The 16,828-nt window shown below is 40.7% G+C and overlaps 1 protein-coding gene across 7 annotated transcripts in view; it reads left to right on the forward strand.

Annotated features, from left to right (window-relative positions):
• The window catches only part of MECOM (MDS1 and EVI1 complex locus), a 342,399-nt gene extending 334,925 nt beyond the window's left edge, over positions 1 to 7,474 (forward strand). For all 7 annotated transcript variants that reach the window (XM_069864818.1, XM_069864821.1, XM_069864824.1 and 4 more), the window contains 4 exons: positions 1,099 to 1,243; positions 3,874 to 4,110; positions 4,669 to 4,855; positions 5,814 to 7,474. In XM_069864818.1, coding sequence (XP_069720919.1) covers positions 1,099 to 1,243; positions 3,874 to 4,110; positions 4,669 to 4,855; positions 5,814 to 5,948 — 704 coding nt within the window. In that variant the 3' untranslated portion in view covers positions 5,949 to 7,474. The remainder of the gene's footprint in view (positions 1 to 1,098; positions 1,244 to 3,873; positions 4,111 to 4,668; positions 4,856 to 5,813) is intronic.
• The last annotated feature ends 9,354 nt before the right edge of the window (positions 7,475 to 16,828 follow it).

Raw genomic sequence — 16,828 nt, forward strand, 5'->3', positions numbered from 1 at the left:
TTCCCTCTCCAGCATGCCCTGTGCACTGCTAGTGCTCATATACAGGGAACTCACATTCACTTTCAATACTACTGAGTGTCAATAGGCACACGTTGCTCTGCGCTGTCTGCTCTGATGAGTGGGGGGTTGGAAAATATGTAAGTGCCTAAGCTCTGCTGACATTTAAAGTGCTTTGAAAATCCCAGCATAAACTCTACCCTTGTATAACTTAATACCACTGGATGATGTCTTTTCTTTTGGTTTTAATTAAGCCAACTATAGCATTTTGAGAATGGACTGGGAAAATTGGTATAATCCCATCTCTGCAATCACTTGGCTCTCAATAGCAGTCTAGATTTAGAGTCTCAGGGGGCACTCTAAAAGATTTTCTTGGCACCTTCTAAAATATTCTCACTGTCAGGAGCTGAAAAGCACTAGCTATTATGGAGGTAATGGTGCTTCCCAAGACCCAAAGCAAATTGGTCACCATACAGCAGCAGCAAAGGCAGCGGCAGGTAGTGGATATCATTGGTCTGGTTTAGATATCTGCAGGGTTTAATGAAAACTCTGTGGTCTCTTTAGTCTACATTTTCCTCCACTGGAAATAACCAGGTACCTGCAGTGAATGCAGAGCTGTCTTTTCCTCGGTGCACAAAAATTTCTGTCATAGGTCTCTCAGTGCTAATGAACCTGGGTGATTATGTCAATGGCTGCTTCATATTTTAAGCAAATCTGCATAATTAGTAGCTAAAATGAAGTTCCATTTGCTCAGTTCAGCCATTGGTCTACACAGTTATTGACTGACAGTGTTGAAGTTAGAAGGGAACGGGAGGGAAGCTGTTGAAATAGATACTTGGCAAAAGCAATTATAAACCATGGAAATGGCACCCAGCATGTGAGCAGTTATTTTGGCTGGAAAACACCTTCACCAATGGACACTACTTCCTTTCTAATTGATGCTTTTGTGGCCAAAAGTTGATGGATCACTGTGACCAACTCATTTTAAGATTAGTTTCATTTTCAGTTTGATTTAAATGGATAAATATAAATTTATATTTATATAAATGTACAATAAAAGTGTATAGAAGCAACAACAGAATTCTTCTACTTTGCTTTAAGGTACTGCAACATCATCACCTCACTCAGAACTGGAAAGTACGGGGGCAATCCTAGATGACAAGGAAGACTCTTACTTCACAGAAATTAGAAACTTTATTGGAAACAGCAACCACAATAATCAGTCCCCCCGAAACTCAGAGGAGAGGTGAGTTGCGACTGATCTGCATTCAAAAAGTTCCACTCTTCCAGGTTTGCTTGCTTATTAAACCTGATTTTTCACTTTTGATGGTGTCTGGAGCCAGATTTATTTTAGCAGTTTGTTTACTTCAGTTTTCACCTGTGTTTTATGAAAATAGACCTGTTGGTTCCCTCCCCATCATGCATGAGCATATTCCTGGTGGCAGATGCTGGACAGAAGGGTGCATCTATGGATGCATTTTCCTTGTGTCAGGAGCTCTCAATTTTACATTCCCAATCAGTCTGTTGAAAATTTCATCCATTTTACGTTCATGGCAGAACAGGTGAATTCTACATCCTGTGGCTAAATGTAGACAGCCTTACGGTTTAAATGCAGTTTAAATGTGTAATTAATAAAGTAGACTAAGCTAAATTCTTGGATCAAATGAAAGATTCTAAATTAAAGTCCTTTCCCGTAAGTAACTTAATCCCAAGAAAGATGCTGACTGGCAAAAAGTCTGTGAGGCTGTGGGTAGGCATTGGTAGTTCACAGTGCTCTAGCACGTGACAGACTCTTTCCTATTAAGATTTATTAGGTATACGAGTGTTCCAGTTCTTCTGAACTAGAAGAAGAGAGACCACCTCTAAATATTTTCAGCTAATGAAAATACAGCTAAGCAGAAAAGGCTGTTGCATGGATACACACATCAGCTATACATATTTCTTTGAGACTGGCTTTGTGTTATGCATTATTTGCGCTTTTGAATTGGCATTACATTATCAGCATCAAAAATTACTTACTATTGGTGACAAACTTCACTGCCTTCTCAATTTCCAGATGCCTTTCTGAGGGGATAAAATTGGTGGACATAACACAATTTCCATGAAAGTATTGGATTAAGTGATTACATGCATATTCAAATTTCATTCCATCTTGATTGGCAATGAGGGCTTGGGATTTTTTCTTTGCACATCTGGTCTCAACATGTCCTCCGACAGGAAGTCAGCAAAGTGAAAAGGTTGCTGGGTTGTGCAGTGTTTCCTTTCTAAATTTGGCACTTCAGACTGCTCTTGATGGATATTTTATCCCTGGCAAATTGCTGCATTTGAAAGCATAATTAGAGAATCTGTTTTCTTAATCATATGGCTTTTGTTACTTTGGTTGTAGTCCATCTCCTTTTCATTTCTAGCAGCCTCAATTGAGCTTAACAAGCAAGTTGGCAGCCCAAACTGTGCTCAACAATTTCTTATTTCTGCCTATTTAAATAAAAGATGATAAAGAGATACTGCTCTGATTGTATTAGAGGGGGGTGGCTGCTTCAGCTCTCCTGACTCTGCACAGCCTCAGATTTTTTGATACTGTGGTATAAACAGACCATTCCCTAGCTTTTTTTAAATGCAGTACAGTACATCTGAGACAACAGCAAGTCAAACACTAAATACCAAATACGCTGCTAGGGATCATCCTTATCTTGCTCAAACTTTTGGTATATTCCATATTGTCCCGCACAGTTTGAAGCATATAGAGTCTAAAGCAAACTGCGAGCGGACAATAAAGTTTCCATTTTTATAACTGTATTCCTGGAAGAGTAGGGACCTTTTGCACAATGAGAACAATAGATGAATCAAGGCCTCCGTGCTACGTAATGCAGCAGAGCAGATAGGCTGGTAGCGTGCATTCATGTGGTTCCGCCGAGTGCAGCTATTCTATACCACTAGTACCTCTGGCCGTACATTGGTTGATGGGGTGGTGGTGCTGAATTTCTTTAGTTCTTATTTAATGTGGAAGACAATGCGGCTACAGATGCTCAGAATCCTACAGGGTTGAGGCTGTTAGCAAACGAGCCCCTACTTCAGCATGGTTATTATGTCCTTGATAAAATCCCATGGGAAGCAGTTAAGAGAAGCCATTGTCTGAAAGCAAAGGGCAACGTAATAACAGCAGGTAGACCAAATGGTTTTCCATGTGCATATTTCTATGATTACTCATTTAATAAGAATAAATGCATTTAAAATGCTATATGAGCTTTCTTTGCATTACTTCTTACCCTTCAAATCAGTCAATAGTATAGTTCAGCATAGTAGCAATATTGCAGACCACTCTTTAGGTCTTCAGCTGAAGTCCCTTAGATTCCCATGTATGTAATCCATACATTAAGTGAAGTAGTGTGGCTTCCAAAGGAGTGGTAGTGTGCAGAATTAATTATGCACATAATTTTGCCTTAAGAACTCTGAATGCAGTATTGGACGTCATTTTTGAAAATGGTGGATCTGATTTTCAGAGTTTCTTGGCCCCTATGGCTTCTGTTAAAAGGCAATGACTTATTTTGCCCAGATTACATGTATGGTCAGAAACATGAGATGAAATAATGTGTGAGAAAATCTGGAATGGATATCTGAATATACCTCTGCTTGAACAGTAGTTTTAACAGGATAACAGGAAAATCCCATCCTAATGGTACTGTAATGTCCCACTGATTTTTGAGTGAAATTTTCTCCAGTATGGCCTAAACATCTAAAGCTACAAGAAATAAAATACAGAAATCACTTTATTCTACCGGGACAGATCCTTTTCAGGTCTGCCTCAAACAATCTGCTGGTGAGGAGCCTTCATAACTGATTTGTGATTATTGCTTGGGTTTGTTTCGGTACTTTCAGAATGAATGGCAGCCACTTTAAGGATGAAAAAGCCATGGCAGCCAGCCAGAATTCAGATTTGCTGGATGATGAAGAGGCAGAAGATGAAGTAATGATGGACGAAGAAGATGAAGAGAATGAAATTGCAGGGAAAGCAGTCAAAGAGCCTGTCACAAGTGACATGCATGAGGTGACTCCAGAGGAGGACTACGAGGAAACAAGTACTTTGGACATGAACTGCAAAGCTTCCCCTGGCAGGTTGGTTCCTTCCGAGTATTGGTGTACCTAATATGTGAAATAAAAACAATAAACCATACAAGAGTGCCAGCAACAAACTGTGTACTGTGGGAACTTTTCCGAAGTAGCCAACTTCCCAGTTACAATAGCAATGTACGTCTGTGTTTGGGTCAATACCAGCCCTGTTTTCAGTCTCTTCATGCAATCTGTAGCCCTTAAGAGAAAAAATAATTGTGCTCAGGGAGCTATTGTCGGGTTCTGGGTGAGACAGGAAGCGTTCATGGGAGAGACGTTATCTGCTCCATAAACCAACCTTGATCTCCCTTAATGGTCTTCAGAAAGGCTGTGGAGACACCAGAAGAGAGATGACCTTCCCCCCCCTTGCTCTCACTGCCCACCCTCTCTTCTCTTTAAGAAAGAAAGGGGAATATCTTTTATTTCAGGATCAAGGTTACACAGGACAAAGAGGTTTATGAGTGCAAAAAAGGGAAAATTGCTCAGGTGTCTAAATCTGGGAGGAGGGTGGAAGGCAGAGAGGATCATTTGATGGATGTTAAACCTCCATGGGTTTTTTTGTAGGTATAAGGAGGAGGAGTATAATAAGACTGGACTTTCGGCTTTGGACCACATAAGGCACTTCACAGATAGCCTGAAGATGAGGAAAATGGAAGAAAATCAATACAGTGAAGCTGAATTGGCAGCTTTCAATACTTCCCAGCTGCAAGAGGACCTAAAACAACCACTGTACAGGAAATCCAAATCCCAGGTAAAAGCTTAACTCACTTGAAGTATTATTGTTGCAAAATACCTGAAGGATTAAACTGTTAGTGTGTGGCAGGCAAGGTCATTTCAGCTTCATCGGACAAGGCTGTGCTCCACATCCACAAACCTCAGCCTGCCCCAACCTTCTCCTGCTCTCCCACCACGCTGGAAAGGCATGAAGGAGTGCTCTCATGCTGGATAATGGGAGACTTTCTTAATTTTTTTTTGCTCTTTTTTTTTTTTTTTTTTTCCCGTCTGCCACTTGCCAAAATGCCATGATAAGAAATAGTCCCACTCTGTGTTCAGGCAGCCGGCACAGTCACGGTGGTGCCGTGGAGTTTAGCTGCAGCCATGCAGGGATGTGACTTGATCTTCTGGCTGGCTTGGCTTTTTGGTATTTTTTTTATAGTCAGTTAGATGTTACCACCTCTAGGTCCCCAGCATGTTTTTAAAACAGCAAGAGGTAGATTGATATCCTAGTGCTGTTTCTTGACATTTTTTAAACATTAATTAAAATGAGTCTTTTAACCCCCTTTAAAAGATTCCTTTTTTAAAAAGCTGCAGAATATGCTTGTAGAAAAGGTCAGCAAAGGAGACTGGTATTTGGCGAAATACAGGACCGGCCAAGAGATAATGTGATTCCTCAGGCTCTTGAAAAGAGCCCCTTGTGCCAAGAATCTGAAAGCAAAGGAGACTCTAGGACCTTGTCTACTATCAAAGGTTTCTCAGAGCTTCGTGAAGCTAGATGAAAGTGGAAGTTATTATTACTATAAGCGAGTCAAAAGTGTCAGTGAGAAGGTTGACAGTGGTTTTACCTAGTGCGTTTTGATATTTTTAAAATAAGTTGAGAATAGCAGTTGTAGCCTAAATGATGCCCTGACCGTGGCGGGGTGGCACAGGTCCAAGCTCAGATCTGCGCCACAGATTCATGATTTCTTTTTCCTTTTTCTTTCCCCATCCAGGCGTATGCGATGATGCTCTCTCTTTCCGATAAGGACTCCCTTCACTCCGCATCCCACAATTCTCCCAATATGTGGCACAGTATGGCGAGAGCCGCTGCAGAATCCAGCGCCATTCAATCCATCAGTCACGTATGACATTGTGAAGTCTTACCAAGAATGGGACCAAGTCCAAACCAGTAGCATGGCTCTTTCATATATGACTATTTAAAAGACTGCTGAGCAGAATGCCTTATAAATCTGCAGGGTCACTCATTTAAAGTCTGGTGACCTTAAACTGAATAATTTTAAAAAGAAAGAAACTATTTATTCTCAATATTTTGTTTTGCACAGCAAAGGCAGCTGCTGACTTCTGGAGGATCAATGCGACTCAAAAAAAAAATGTTTCAGTGGATTATGTAAACCAGGGCCGGGAAAAAGTGTCTTCCAGTTCATCCGGCTGTGAGGGGCAGGGGCAAAAGGGTTAAGACTGCATTGACATACACATGGGCACTCCTTTAAAGTAGGAACTGAATTGATTTTCTTTTTGTATAAGATAGTTTGACACAGGATTGGGAACAGTTGCTTTTATGTACAAATCTCTTCATTAAAGCTTTATGCATTTTAGCCCTTCAAAGAAAGAAAATAGCTCTATCAAATGCACACTATCCATCGTAAATGTAGAAAGAAGTAACAGGGAATATTTTGTTCTCTCCATAATTCTTTTGCCTTCTCAACTGCATTGTTAAAAAAAAGGAAAAACAAGGAAAAAAAAAAAGAAAAAAAAAGGACTTTGAGAAACAATACATAAGAGGCGTGTGTATATTGTAAACTATGAATGTTCACTACTCCAAGAAGATAAATCATCCAGATAAATCCGTGAAAGCACCACGTTCATCAACAGCACCACTAGTTCAAATCATTGTAAGGAGATTTTAATTTTTGACAATCATGTCACTATTTCGTTGTATTGTTTCCTTTCTCCCCTACCCTCTAATTTCTTCTTTGTGTTGTGTGTACCATGTATTTATTTGTTGGCAAACAATTGTTTGTTGATTAAAATGGCACTGTTCCTATAACAAACAGCACTGCTCCAGTCCCCCACTGCGTTACGATGTAAGGCACCTAAGTACTTCAAAAAAAGTGAGGTGAACTGATCTGTGTATATGGGAGTGCAAAACAGTGTTTGAAATTTTCTTACATTCCTCTTTTATTTTATTTTTGCCTTTTAATGAACTAAATAACTAATAGATACAACTTAGGGTTTTTTTGTAATACAGTAAATTGATTCAATTGTATAAACAGTTATAATTTCCTCATGAAAGCATGATTCTTCTGATTAAAAAAAAAAAAACTGTACCCAATATTTTATGCTGGTTGTCTGCGAGCTTGTGTGATGTTATGTTCATGTTAATCCTATTTGTAAGATGAAGTGTTCCAAATTTATGTTTTAAAAAAATAAATAAATAACGGAAGGTATTCAGTTATTTTTTGGGGTTTTTTTTTTTTGCCTTTAGTGAGGGACCAGATTTATTTTTCCTTTTGTTTATAATCTCATTTTGAAATAATCGGCAAGTTGAGGTACTTTCTTTAAATGCTTTGTACAATGTAACTGTTACGCATTTCAGTACATTACTATGGGAGGATCAACTTAAAAAAAAAAAATAAAGGACTACAAAACTGAAGGGGTCCTTTTCCTTATTGTCTTGTTTTGGTCTGGGTCAAGGCAAGAATGAAACATTTCATCTGCTGTCTGGGGAGCAAAGACTGTGTCTGTGGGGTCATGAGGATGTGGGTGACAAGGGGAAGGGGCATCTTGGGCTTGTTTGTGCAATTTGGGTCCCAATCCAGAGTCTCTCAATACACCACTGGAGGGTTTTAGGTCTGTCCTTCAGGTTTCAAAACACTGCCTTCGGAAAGAGAAGTATTTAATTCTTTTTACAAAATAGACTGGTACAAGATACCATCACCATCAAATGCTGTTGTGAGCTTGAGCTCAGGCTGGTGATGGAGCTGCCTGCTGCTCATGGGGACACACTGGGAAGCAGAGGCTTGGCTGGCTAATGACAAAACACTGAATCATAGAATCATAGAATCACCAGGTTGGAAGAGAACCACCGGACCATCGAGCCCAACCATTCCTACCAAACGCTAAACCATGCCCCTTAGCACCTCGTCCACCCGTGCCTTAAACACCTCCAGGGAAGGTGAATCAACCCCCTCCCTGGGCAGCCTGTTCCAGTGCCCAGTGACGCTTTCTGTGAAAAATTCTTTCCTAATGTTCAGCCTAAACCTCCCCTGGCGGAGCTTGAGGCCATTCCCTCTCGTCCTGTCCCCTGTCACTTGGGAGAAGAGCCCAGCTCCCTCCTCTCCACAACCTCCTTTCAGGTAGTTGTAGAGAGCAATGAGGTCTCCCCTCAGCTTGACTGACTTGCTGGAATGATTAAAATCCATACGTGAGAAGCTATATTGAAGCTATATTGGCCTCCAATTGACTGAGATGAGCCTTTGGGGCCTAAAGAGGGGAGGGGAGGGCAGAAAAATATATTTTAGTTTGAGTGTTCCCTTTGAAGAAAGGCCCAAAGGCCTTTCCCAAGAAAGGCTTCTGGGCAAGCTGCAGAGCGATGGGAGATGAGATGCCCCGGAAAAGCCTGTGTTGGTCTAGGAAATGCACATTTTCCTGCTCGTCCTGTCAGCAGAGAGAATAAGACTAAGAAGCTCCAAAGACCATGTAAATGAGTCTGCCTGCCACCCGCAGCCAAGCTTGTTTACAGCTACTGCACAGGGCTGTTCTTTATGTTTAAGTGACTCAAAAGAGTGACCGCGACACACACTGTGGAGGGTTTTTTTTGCAGTGGGACCAAGGGCTGCTGTCACCAGACGCAAATGAGCTGGTGTGAGGAAGCAATGAGGGGGTGCAGCACTGGGAATCAGTAACCCAGGGCAGTTAGTAACAAACTGCACATTAAGTACAGCACAGTCCCAGTGGGAAGAGCACATTTAGGGAATATAATTTGCAGGAGATTTGTTTAAATCTGGTTCCACTGAAGCCATAAGGGCTTCTACAGATGGAGGCCTTCTCTCCAGGCTGAGGGCAAGGAACTAGTCCTCTCTCAGACTGTCTTGGTACACAAAGACCTCTTGTAGCACACTAGATCCTTAAGTTACATTTCAGAATACCCTATATGTGTCATTCTTGTCTTTAAACCAGGTAGATATGGTTGGACTTGCTTTATAACTGCCACATAGCAACAGGGGGCTCAGCAGGGCTGAATCCAAACCTAGCAAAGACAGGCATGGGCCGCCTTTGGTTTGCACTTACAGGTCCTGAGCCTCATGGATAGGCTGCTGACAAGTTGAGACCTACAGGACAATGGTTCTCATATGGGAAACCTAAACCACACCTGAGAGAAAAAGAAAAAAAAAGAAAAAAAAAAAAAAGAAAAAGAAAGAAGAAAGAAAAGAAAAAGAAAGAAGAAAGAAAAAAGAAAGAAAAAAGAAAGAAAAAATGGGAAAAAAAAACAAAAAAGAAAAAAAACAAAAAAAAAGAGAAAAAAAGAAAAAAAAAGGCTTGTGTGTATGTTCTTCTGTTCACTTCACGGGCTGGAGCCATTGGTCAGGTACACATGGATAATTGCATAAATAGGCTATTATTTTTAGTGCAGTTAAAGTCACCCTGAAACTCGGTTTTAGGTTTCTGCCAAATAAAGAGAGCAAATAGATTAATCAAGTCAAGTTTTATCAGCAAACAACTTTCCAGATCATTTTCCCCTTTAATTTGATGAAATGACAGTTCTTATCAGCTCTGCCTTCACCTGCCCTAGATGAAAGAGGTTTTTGGAGGTGGAGAATGGGTGGGACAGTTCCTTCTGGGTTTAATGTTCTGGGTTATGGTAGCACACTCCCATCATATAACTCTTAGGGAAAGTACTCCCTGAGCCGAACTGTAGGGTTAGTTTAACCTGTGCAGAAGCAGGTCTGTTAACCATTGGGGAGAGGCCAACACCATCCCATCAAATCCCTGAGAGGAGGTTCCCGTTGAGAGCCTTGAGCTGTGTATTTTCACCTCAAAGTATCACCTCCAGCAGCACTAAGTCTGGGGTACGGTAACCGGAGGGGAAAACATATCACAAAGGGTCCTTCACCGTCTTTTGACGTTATCACTGTCTACAACGACCTAAAAGGAGGTTGTGGGGAGGTGAGTGTTGGTCTCCTTGCCCAAGTGAAAGGTGATAGAATGAGAGGGAGTGGCCTCGAGTTGTGCCAGAAAAGGTTCAGATTGGACACCAGGAAAAATTTCTTCACTGAAAGGGTTATCAAGCACTGGAACAGGCTGCCTAGGGAGGTGGTTGAATACCCAACCCTGGAGGTATTTAAATAACAGGTAAGTGAAACGCTTAGGGATATGATTTAGTGGTGGACAGGTACATTTGGACTTGATGATCTCAAAGCCTTTTCCAGTCATGTAATTCTATGATTCAACTCAGCATGGATACCTTACCATGACCTCAATTTTCATTGCCTTTTCTCAATGTCAGGAGTTATTCACCCAGAGAAATAGCTGAAAAAAACAAACACATATTTGATTAGTCACTTCATCCCCCACATAAACAAAGAAAACTGGATAATTTTTGTGTTTTTGTCATATCCTCCCTGCTGGACCACACAGATGCAGTTGTCCAAATGCAAACAGTCTGCCAAGTGAGGATCAATGTTTCTGGCTTTCTGTTAAAGCCATATATTTTTTTTGAAAAACATAATTTCCACACTTTTTCAAAAAATTCCCCTCACCTTATTTCAGTGTCATCCTACTGTTCACCCCTCTATAGCAGGTTTCCATAAGTCAGAAAATCATTCCCATGTGATACAGCAGTCTTACTAGATGAAGGAGCTGTGTATTACCACCTCAATTCCTATCTACAGAATCTAACAAAGCAGCAGCGTGACAAGATGATTAATCAATATTTCACCCTGGCCCAGATCCTCAATACCGTTGCAGGTCCGAGTCACCGTTCCCATGTCAGCCTTGCTGTTTTACTGTGTTAATAACCACATTTGTGGAGTAATGGGAGGGGAAGTTATTATAAAAACATTTGTGAGCCTGCTTCTGCTCAACCATTCAGTCTGGCCCATTGCTCCATGCATGTCTTGAACTCTAAAACTTTCTGTCAGGTCTCTCTTGCTCAGACATACAGAGAATTGCTGCAAACTCCTGGATTGTTTTGCCACACTCTGTTGCCTTGCAGCTACATTAAGTCTCATTTGTGGTTTTGCTGGTCAGTCATATAGTGGTGGAGAAAAGCTAGTTCATTTTAAAGATGCTTCCACTAATGATTTAAACAAAACAGAAGCATCCTGCACCAAACAGAAGACTCTTTCTCCATGTCAAAGACCACATACCTTGCCAGGTTATAAGAAAAATGTACTTTGCAGCCCGGCCAAAACCATCCTCTTTCCCATCCCATTGAATGACTATGTAGGTTTGTGAGTATAGTTAGTCTGTGGCTTTTAATAGCCCAATTATTCCTCTTTTGTTTCAATACAGAAAAAAGTGCCAGCTTTAGGAAAGGCTCAGCTTTCCAATTTAATGAAGTCTGAGGAGAGGGTGAAGGAGAGAAGATCAAATTAAAGTAAAAAAAAAAAACAAAACAACATATCATATTCCTTTTCGTTTCCTTGATTTTTTTTCCCCAACTCAGATTCATTTGTTGCTAGAGGAAAAGGATTATTAGCAATATTTACTATTTCCCAGAAAGGAGATTTTAATCAGCTTAATATTGAAATAATCCCTGAAGAGAGGCCCAACTGCCACTATATCACTCAGGCGCTTGTGACACATCTTGCAAGACTGAATCTTGCCTTTTCCTCAAACCTACTGCCTAAATTTTGCTTGTGACAAGTTACCTCCTGGGGGGTATGACCATAAACTAAACTAATTTCATATCCCCTTTGCCCTCATGTGCTGGAAGCAGAGCCCCCTTTGTTGTTTTTGTTCTGTTTTTTTTTTTTATCCAGGAGAGTCTGTATTTTAATGCAATTGATTCTATTTATATCTATACATTCATTTGGGGAAGTTTTAGGAACCTTTTACTATGAAAGGTTGTGGAAATACAAAAATAGTCCCTTCTAATTTTCTGGGGAGGAGCTTTAGCAGTATTTTCTCCAGCTGTCTGAGCAGAGGGTCTGAAAGAATGCACCTCCAGAAGGTGCCCTCCTTTTTCGTGCTTTATTTTAATACTAATTAATTCCAGAAAGGCTAAAGAAATGTGATGAAAAGCTACACTTCCAAGAAAAAGTTTTGCCTGAGAGTCTTAAAGCAGGCCTCCCAGCTTGGGAGGGTCTAGTGGGAGAAGAGCATTAGTGGTCATTTTGATGCTTAAATTATCGGTAATTAAGAAGTTGATTTTCTGGGATTGAAGAAAATTTTAAACAGCTGCTTCTTTCAGGTCTTTACTCCTCATTTTCATTAGCATGTGCTGAGACAGTCTGGAAAATATATTTAGATCTATATTATGCTATGTCAAGACCTCAGCATCTGTACCTTGGGGCAGATACATGTGAGATAGCCGAGGGTAGATGTGCCAGCATGCACATGTGGAAGTGTTCAATTTGTAATATGATTATAGTCCCAAAACAAAGCCTGCTTGATACCTGTGGCATATTTGTTTCATGGTAAGTGCAGAAAGTTCTCAAAAATCGTGTCATGTTTCGCATCACCAGCCAACTCAAACTAGAGAAGTAGTGCTTTAATTCCTGGGGAATCTCTTTCAACAGGCACGTGTCAGGCCCAATTAAGGTCCAGGCAGCTTTGTGCTAATTGGGTTGAGGTATGCAGCAGCATAACATGGTCATTTAGCAAAGCAGCTCCTTTGTCCAGGCCAGCGCCCGCCTCATGCCAGTCTGTCTCTCTTCCCAAGGGTGGCTGGTGGAGAAACTCCTGCTAGAAAGTCACCTGGAAAAAGTTAACAAGAGGAGTGAGAGATTTTAGTAGTGGTGGATGAGCAGCTTGGGGTGCTCAGCCAGCCACTCACCACATGACCACCTGCACCGTCTCCCCACATAGTGCCATCCACAGCTTCAGCATCCTCCAAGGATGCTCTCTCTTGTCTCATCTGCAAGTCTTTCCCCACTATCAAAATAAAGATTTTTTTTTCTTGTGTCTGAAGTGCTAATATTCTAGAGGAAAAAGAAAAAAGAAGGCATGGGCCCAGACATTAATTTGTTTGACCACTCCTGAATTTCAGCAGGATTTGTGTGAAAATCCCAGCAATGGGCTCAATTTCAGGTCATCCATGATCCGAACGGAAGTGAAATACTGGAGGAAGGACACTAATGGTCTAAACAGATTCTTACGAACATTTTAATGATTCAGATCTTCCTAATTATGGAACTGGGTGTTTTTCTGTACTCAACTCTTTCGTAGAATCATAGAATAGTTTGGGTTGGAGGGGACCATTAAAAGTCATCTAGTCCAACACCCTACAAAGAGCAGAGATATCTTCAACCAGATCAAGTTGCTAAAAGCCCTGTCCAACCTGACCTTGAATGTTTCCAGGGATGGAGCTTTTGTCACCTATATAGGTGACCTGTTCCAGTGCTTCACCACCCTCATAACAGAAAATTCCTTCCTTATATTATGCCTGAATATACTCTCTTTTAGTTTAAAAACTTGTCCTATCACAACACACCCTGTGGAAAAGTCCATCACCTTTCCTCTGTTGCTGCTAGGTTTGTTGGACATCCAGCTGGTGTCTTCTCTTGAATTCATCTGCAGACATCTTTCTAGCATCCAGCCTCTCCTGGCTCATATCTCAAATGAGGATAAGCTTTGCCATCCTCAAAATAATACAAAGCCCCCGCATACTGACATGCACCTACCCTGTCTCAGGAGGGGCCTCCCAGAGATGTGAGATCCAGTCAGCTGCAATCACAATCTTGTAATAAAAATCTAGTTCAGAAGGATCCACAGACCCTCTGCTCTGAGTAACCACAACCCACAAAACACTTTGCAATCCACTGTAACAAAGTAAAGACCTTTATTACATTTAGACTTGATTCCCTGGTACTCTTCTTGGAAGCAGTTCTGCTGGTTTTATTACTTAAGAGCTATTAAAACCTTAACCACTGCATGGAGGGACTCACTCCAGCTTTAAACTCATCCATAAAACTTTGAATGGGAGATCAAGAACTAGTTTTTCGACCTAACACCCCATCAGCTGAGGAATGCCAGAATCAGGTCTTGAATTTGTCCTTGTCCTGGCTGAGTGAGTAGACAAGTTTGAGAGATGCTGAAGGGCAGGAACATGACTTGTAACTGAATTCCCTGTGCTTTTCTTTGCTGATTGTAATGAAGGACATGGAGTAGGAAGCCATACTGCCATTTCTTTCTCCCTTGCGTCAGTCATGAGTCAAGCTCTCCACATGCCACCCCTCGTTAGATTAGGAAGGAGCAAAGTTGGAAGGAAAGTCACTGTGTGAAGAACTGAGGAGAGCAGGAACAAGGACTGAGGTGAACCCAGGTACTGACACAAAAAAAACCCCAAACCCAGTCCAAGGAAAACCCAACAAAAATCTTGAACCAGTCTAAATTTGGCATGGTGCTGGAGGAGAAGAAGCATGCATTGTTAATCAGCAGGTTGGCACAATGGCATTGGACTAGGTCAGTCACCCTCCCCCAAGAAAAATCTCTCTGAAGCATGAGTGCAAAACCAAAACAAGCTGATATGGTGTAATGGAAATGGCACTGGCCAAAAACTTCTACAAGGGAACTCCCTATGCCGCTCTTTATGCTGCTCAGATACTGGTGGTGTGTGTAATACAGAAGCTAGCTCAAAGCCTCTCATTATTTTCACTTTTTTTTTATTATAGAGTCAAAAAAATCTGGCTTTCTCAGCTCACTGCTAGTTCAAAGCAGAACTTCCTCCTGCTCCACTCTGCCACTGAATTTTTAATATTTCCTCTTTGGAAAATGTCAGGAGTCTCAGCAGGGTGTGGGTTTCTGCTCTAATACAGCTCCACCGGGGCTGAGCAAGTCTGGGGTGTCATAGGGCAACATTTTGGCCTTAGAGAATATATTCTATTTACTCCCCCCACAGAAAAACAAGGCAAAGGGGGGCCGGAAGCATTTTTTCCAAAACCTGAGGAACAAGCCTCGTAAATTATCCATTTATAATGTTTCTTCCTTTCAGCTGAAACAATGATCCCGGTACATTTTCTTTTAAACTTTGCCTCCCAGTCAAAGTAGCCACTTACTTTGTTGTCCAAATTTCTCGCGCAGTTCGAATCCTACAATGTGTAATCTCAGTAGGGTTATCAGTTATGTCATGCATTATACAGCCTCCAATCAGCATAGTGGGAAACAACATTTTCATTTAATACCAGGAGAAACAGTGGAAGTCAGCGATTGATACCAACACAATGATGGGAAAAAGTGTCCAGAGGTGCTACTCACATAATCTCACTTTACAACATCTTGAAAATTCAATAGAAAGGACTTTGCTAACAATACCAGAATGACATACCACTGATTATTGTTCCTAAAGCTCTTAACAATAAGAAAGCTCTCTAAATATATCTCAACAAAAAACATACAACAGTTTGTTTCTTCTTTTTTTTTTTTCCTTGCAAAGCACAGAGTATTAGTCAACAATTGCTGTGTGGTGTGAGCCCATTAGGGCTGTTGGCTAGTAATGTTCTGGGAACTGAGCTCTTGAAAGATCTATTTTTCTTTTTTAAATATGCCTAACAATTGTATCTTAAAACAATCCTGGAAGCATTAAGTATCCGTAACCTGCAAGGACCCACTCTAACATATTTTCTTAAGAAATAACTGACTACCCTTGCATTTTATTCAGTCACTTCAAAATTCAGCCGTGAGAAGTAATTTTTAGCTCAGAGCAGAAATGAGAACCCTTTTTAAGGACCAACTGTTTCTTGTTAAGCCTCTGGTCTCTGCAGGATTGGGTGAGTTCTCCAAACTACACGTGAGCACTTTCCTGGTTAATCTCTCCCCAGCAGCCAGTCCCCAGCTTAACATGACTTCAAGGAAGGGTTAAAATGCAATTAAAGTGAACATTAAATACACCATGACGTTTCCTTCAGAAGGAAATTTGAAATAGGCAAATTTACTGCTAACCCCACACTTAGGAGGTTGAGCTCGCAACTTTTAATACTTAGTAGTCAGTCTCTGCTACAGAAAATCCCTAAAAGTAATTCATTGCTCAGTACCCTCCAAGAGCAGCAACCAACTTTGGGACTGTTCCTGCTAACACTGAAGTACAGAAGTGAAGCCACATAGGGGAGTAAAATCTTTCACTTACTTTGCAGGGGCAGGCCCATTGCTACATTTCATTACAACTTTATTGTTCAACACCTTCAGAGTGTATGGCCATCCAGAAACTCTTTGGTAAAAATTAAATAATAATTTAAATTTCTTTGATATTGTTTGCATTTCAAAAGCAAACCAAACTCTTAAATGTTGCTCAAATCTTCACTGCATTTATACCATTAAAAAGCCAATGAAAGATCCCAAAAAATCATTAGCTGAAGTAAACATTGAATCACATTACTGAGTTAGCAATGGAGAGGTTTTGAATGAAATAAATGTGTCGTGCTTGAGGATATTGAGTGAAATATCCACTTGATTTTCTTTTATTACATGCTTTTAATCTCTCTGTTTATTATTTAAGTGGATAATAAGCAAATCCTGAAACAAATCCAGAAGGTGTCTTTAGCAGCCTGATTGTCAGCTCACACTGCTAAAATATGTTTTCCACCAGCCCTTTGCAATCCTAGCTTGATTTCACCTTAAACACTTTTTGGAATGATTATTTTTGTTCCCTGAACTCAGACGTTAGTTGTATAGATTCAGTTAAGATTTGTTTGCCATTGATATAAACAGCATTTACTGGGTACAAGATATATCAGAAGGAATAATTTTAACTTCTGAAAACACTTTAGGATGATCAAATGAACAGAGCAAGAAAATAAAGAAAATATTGTGAAAAATCTAACTTGAGCGCTGGCCACTTGACTCTGCT

Source organism: Phaenicophaeus curvirostris, chromosome 10, assembly GCF_032191515.1.
Source record: "Phaenicophaeus curvirostris isolate KB17595 chromosome 10, BPBGC_Pcur_1.0, whole genome shotgun sequence".
In the NCBI taxonomy this organism is placed as follows: Eukaryota; Metazoa; Chordata; class Aves; order Cuculiformes; family Cuculidae; genus Phaenicophaeus; species Phaenicophaeus curvirostris.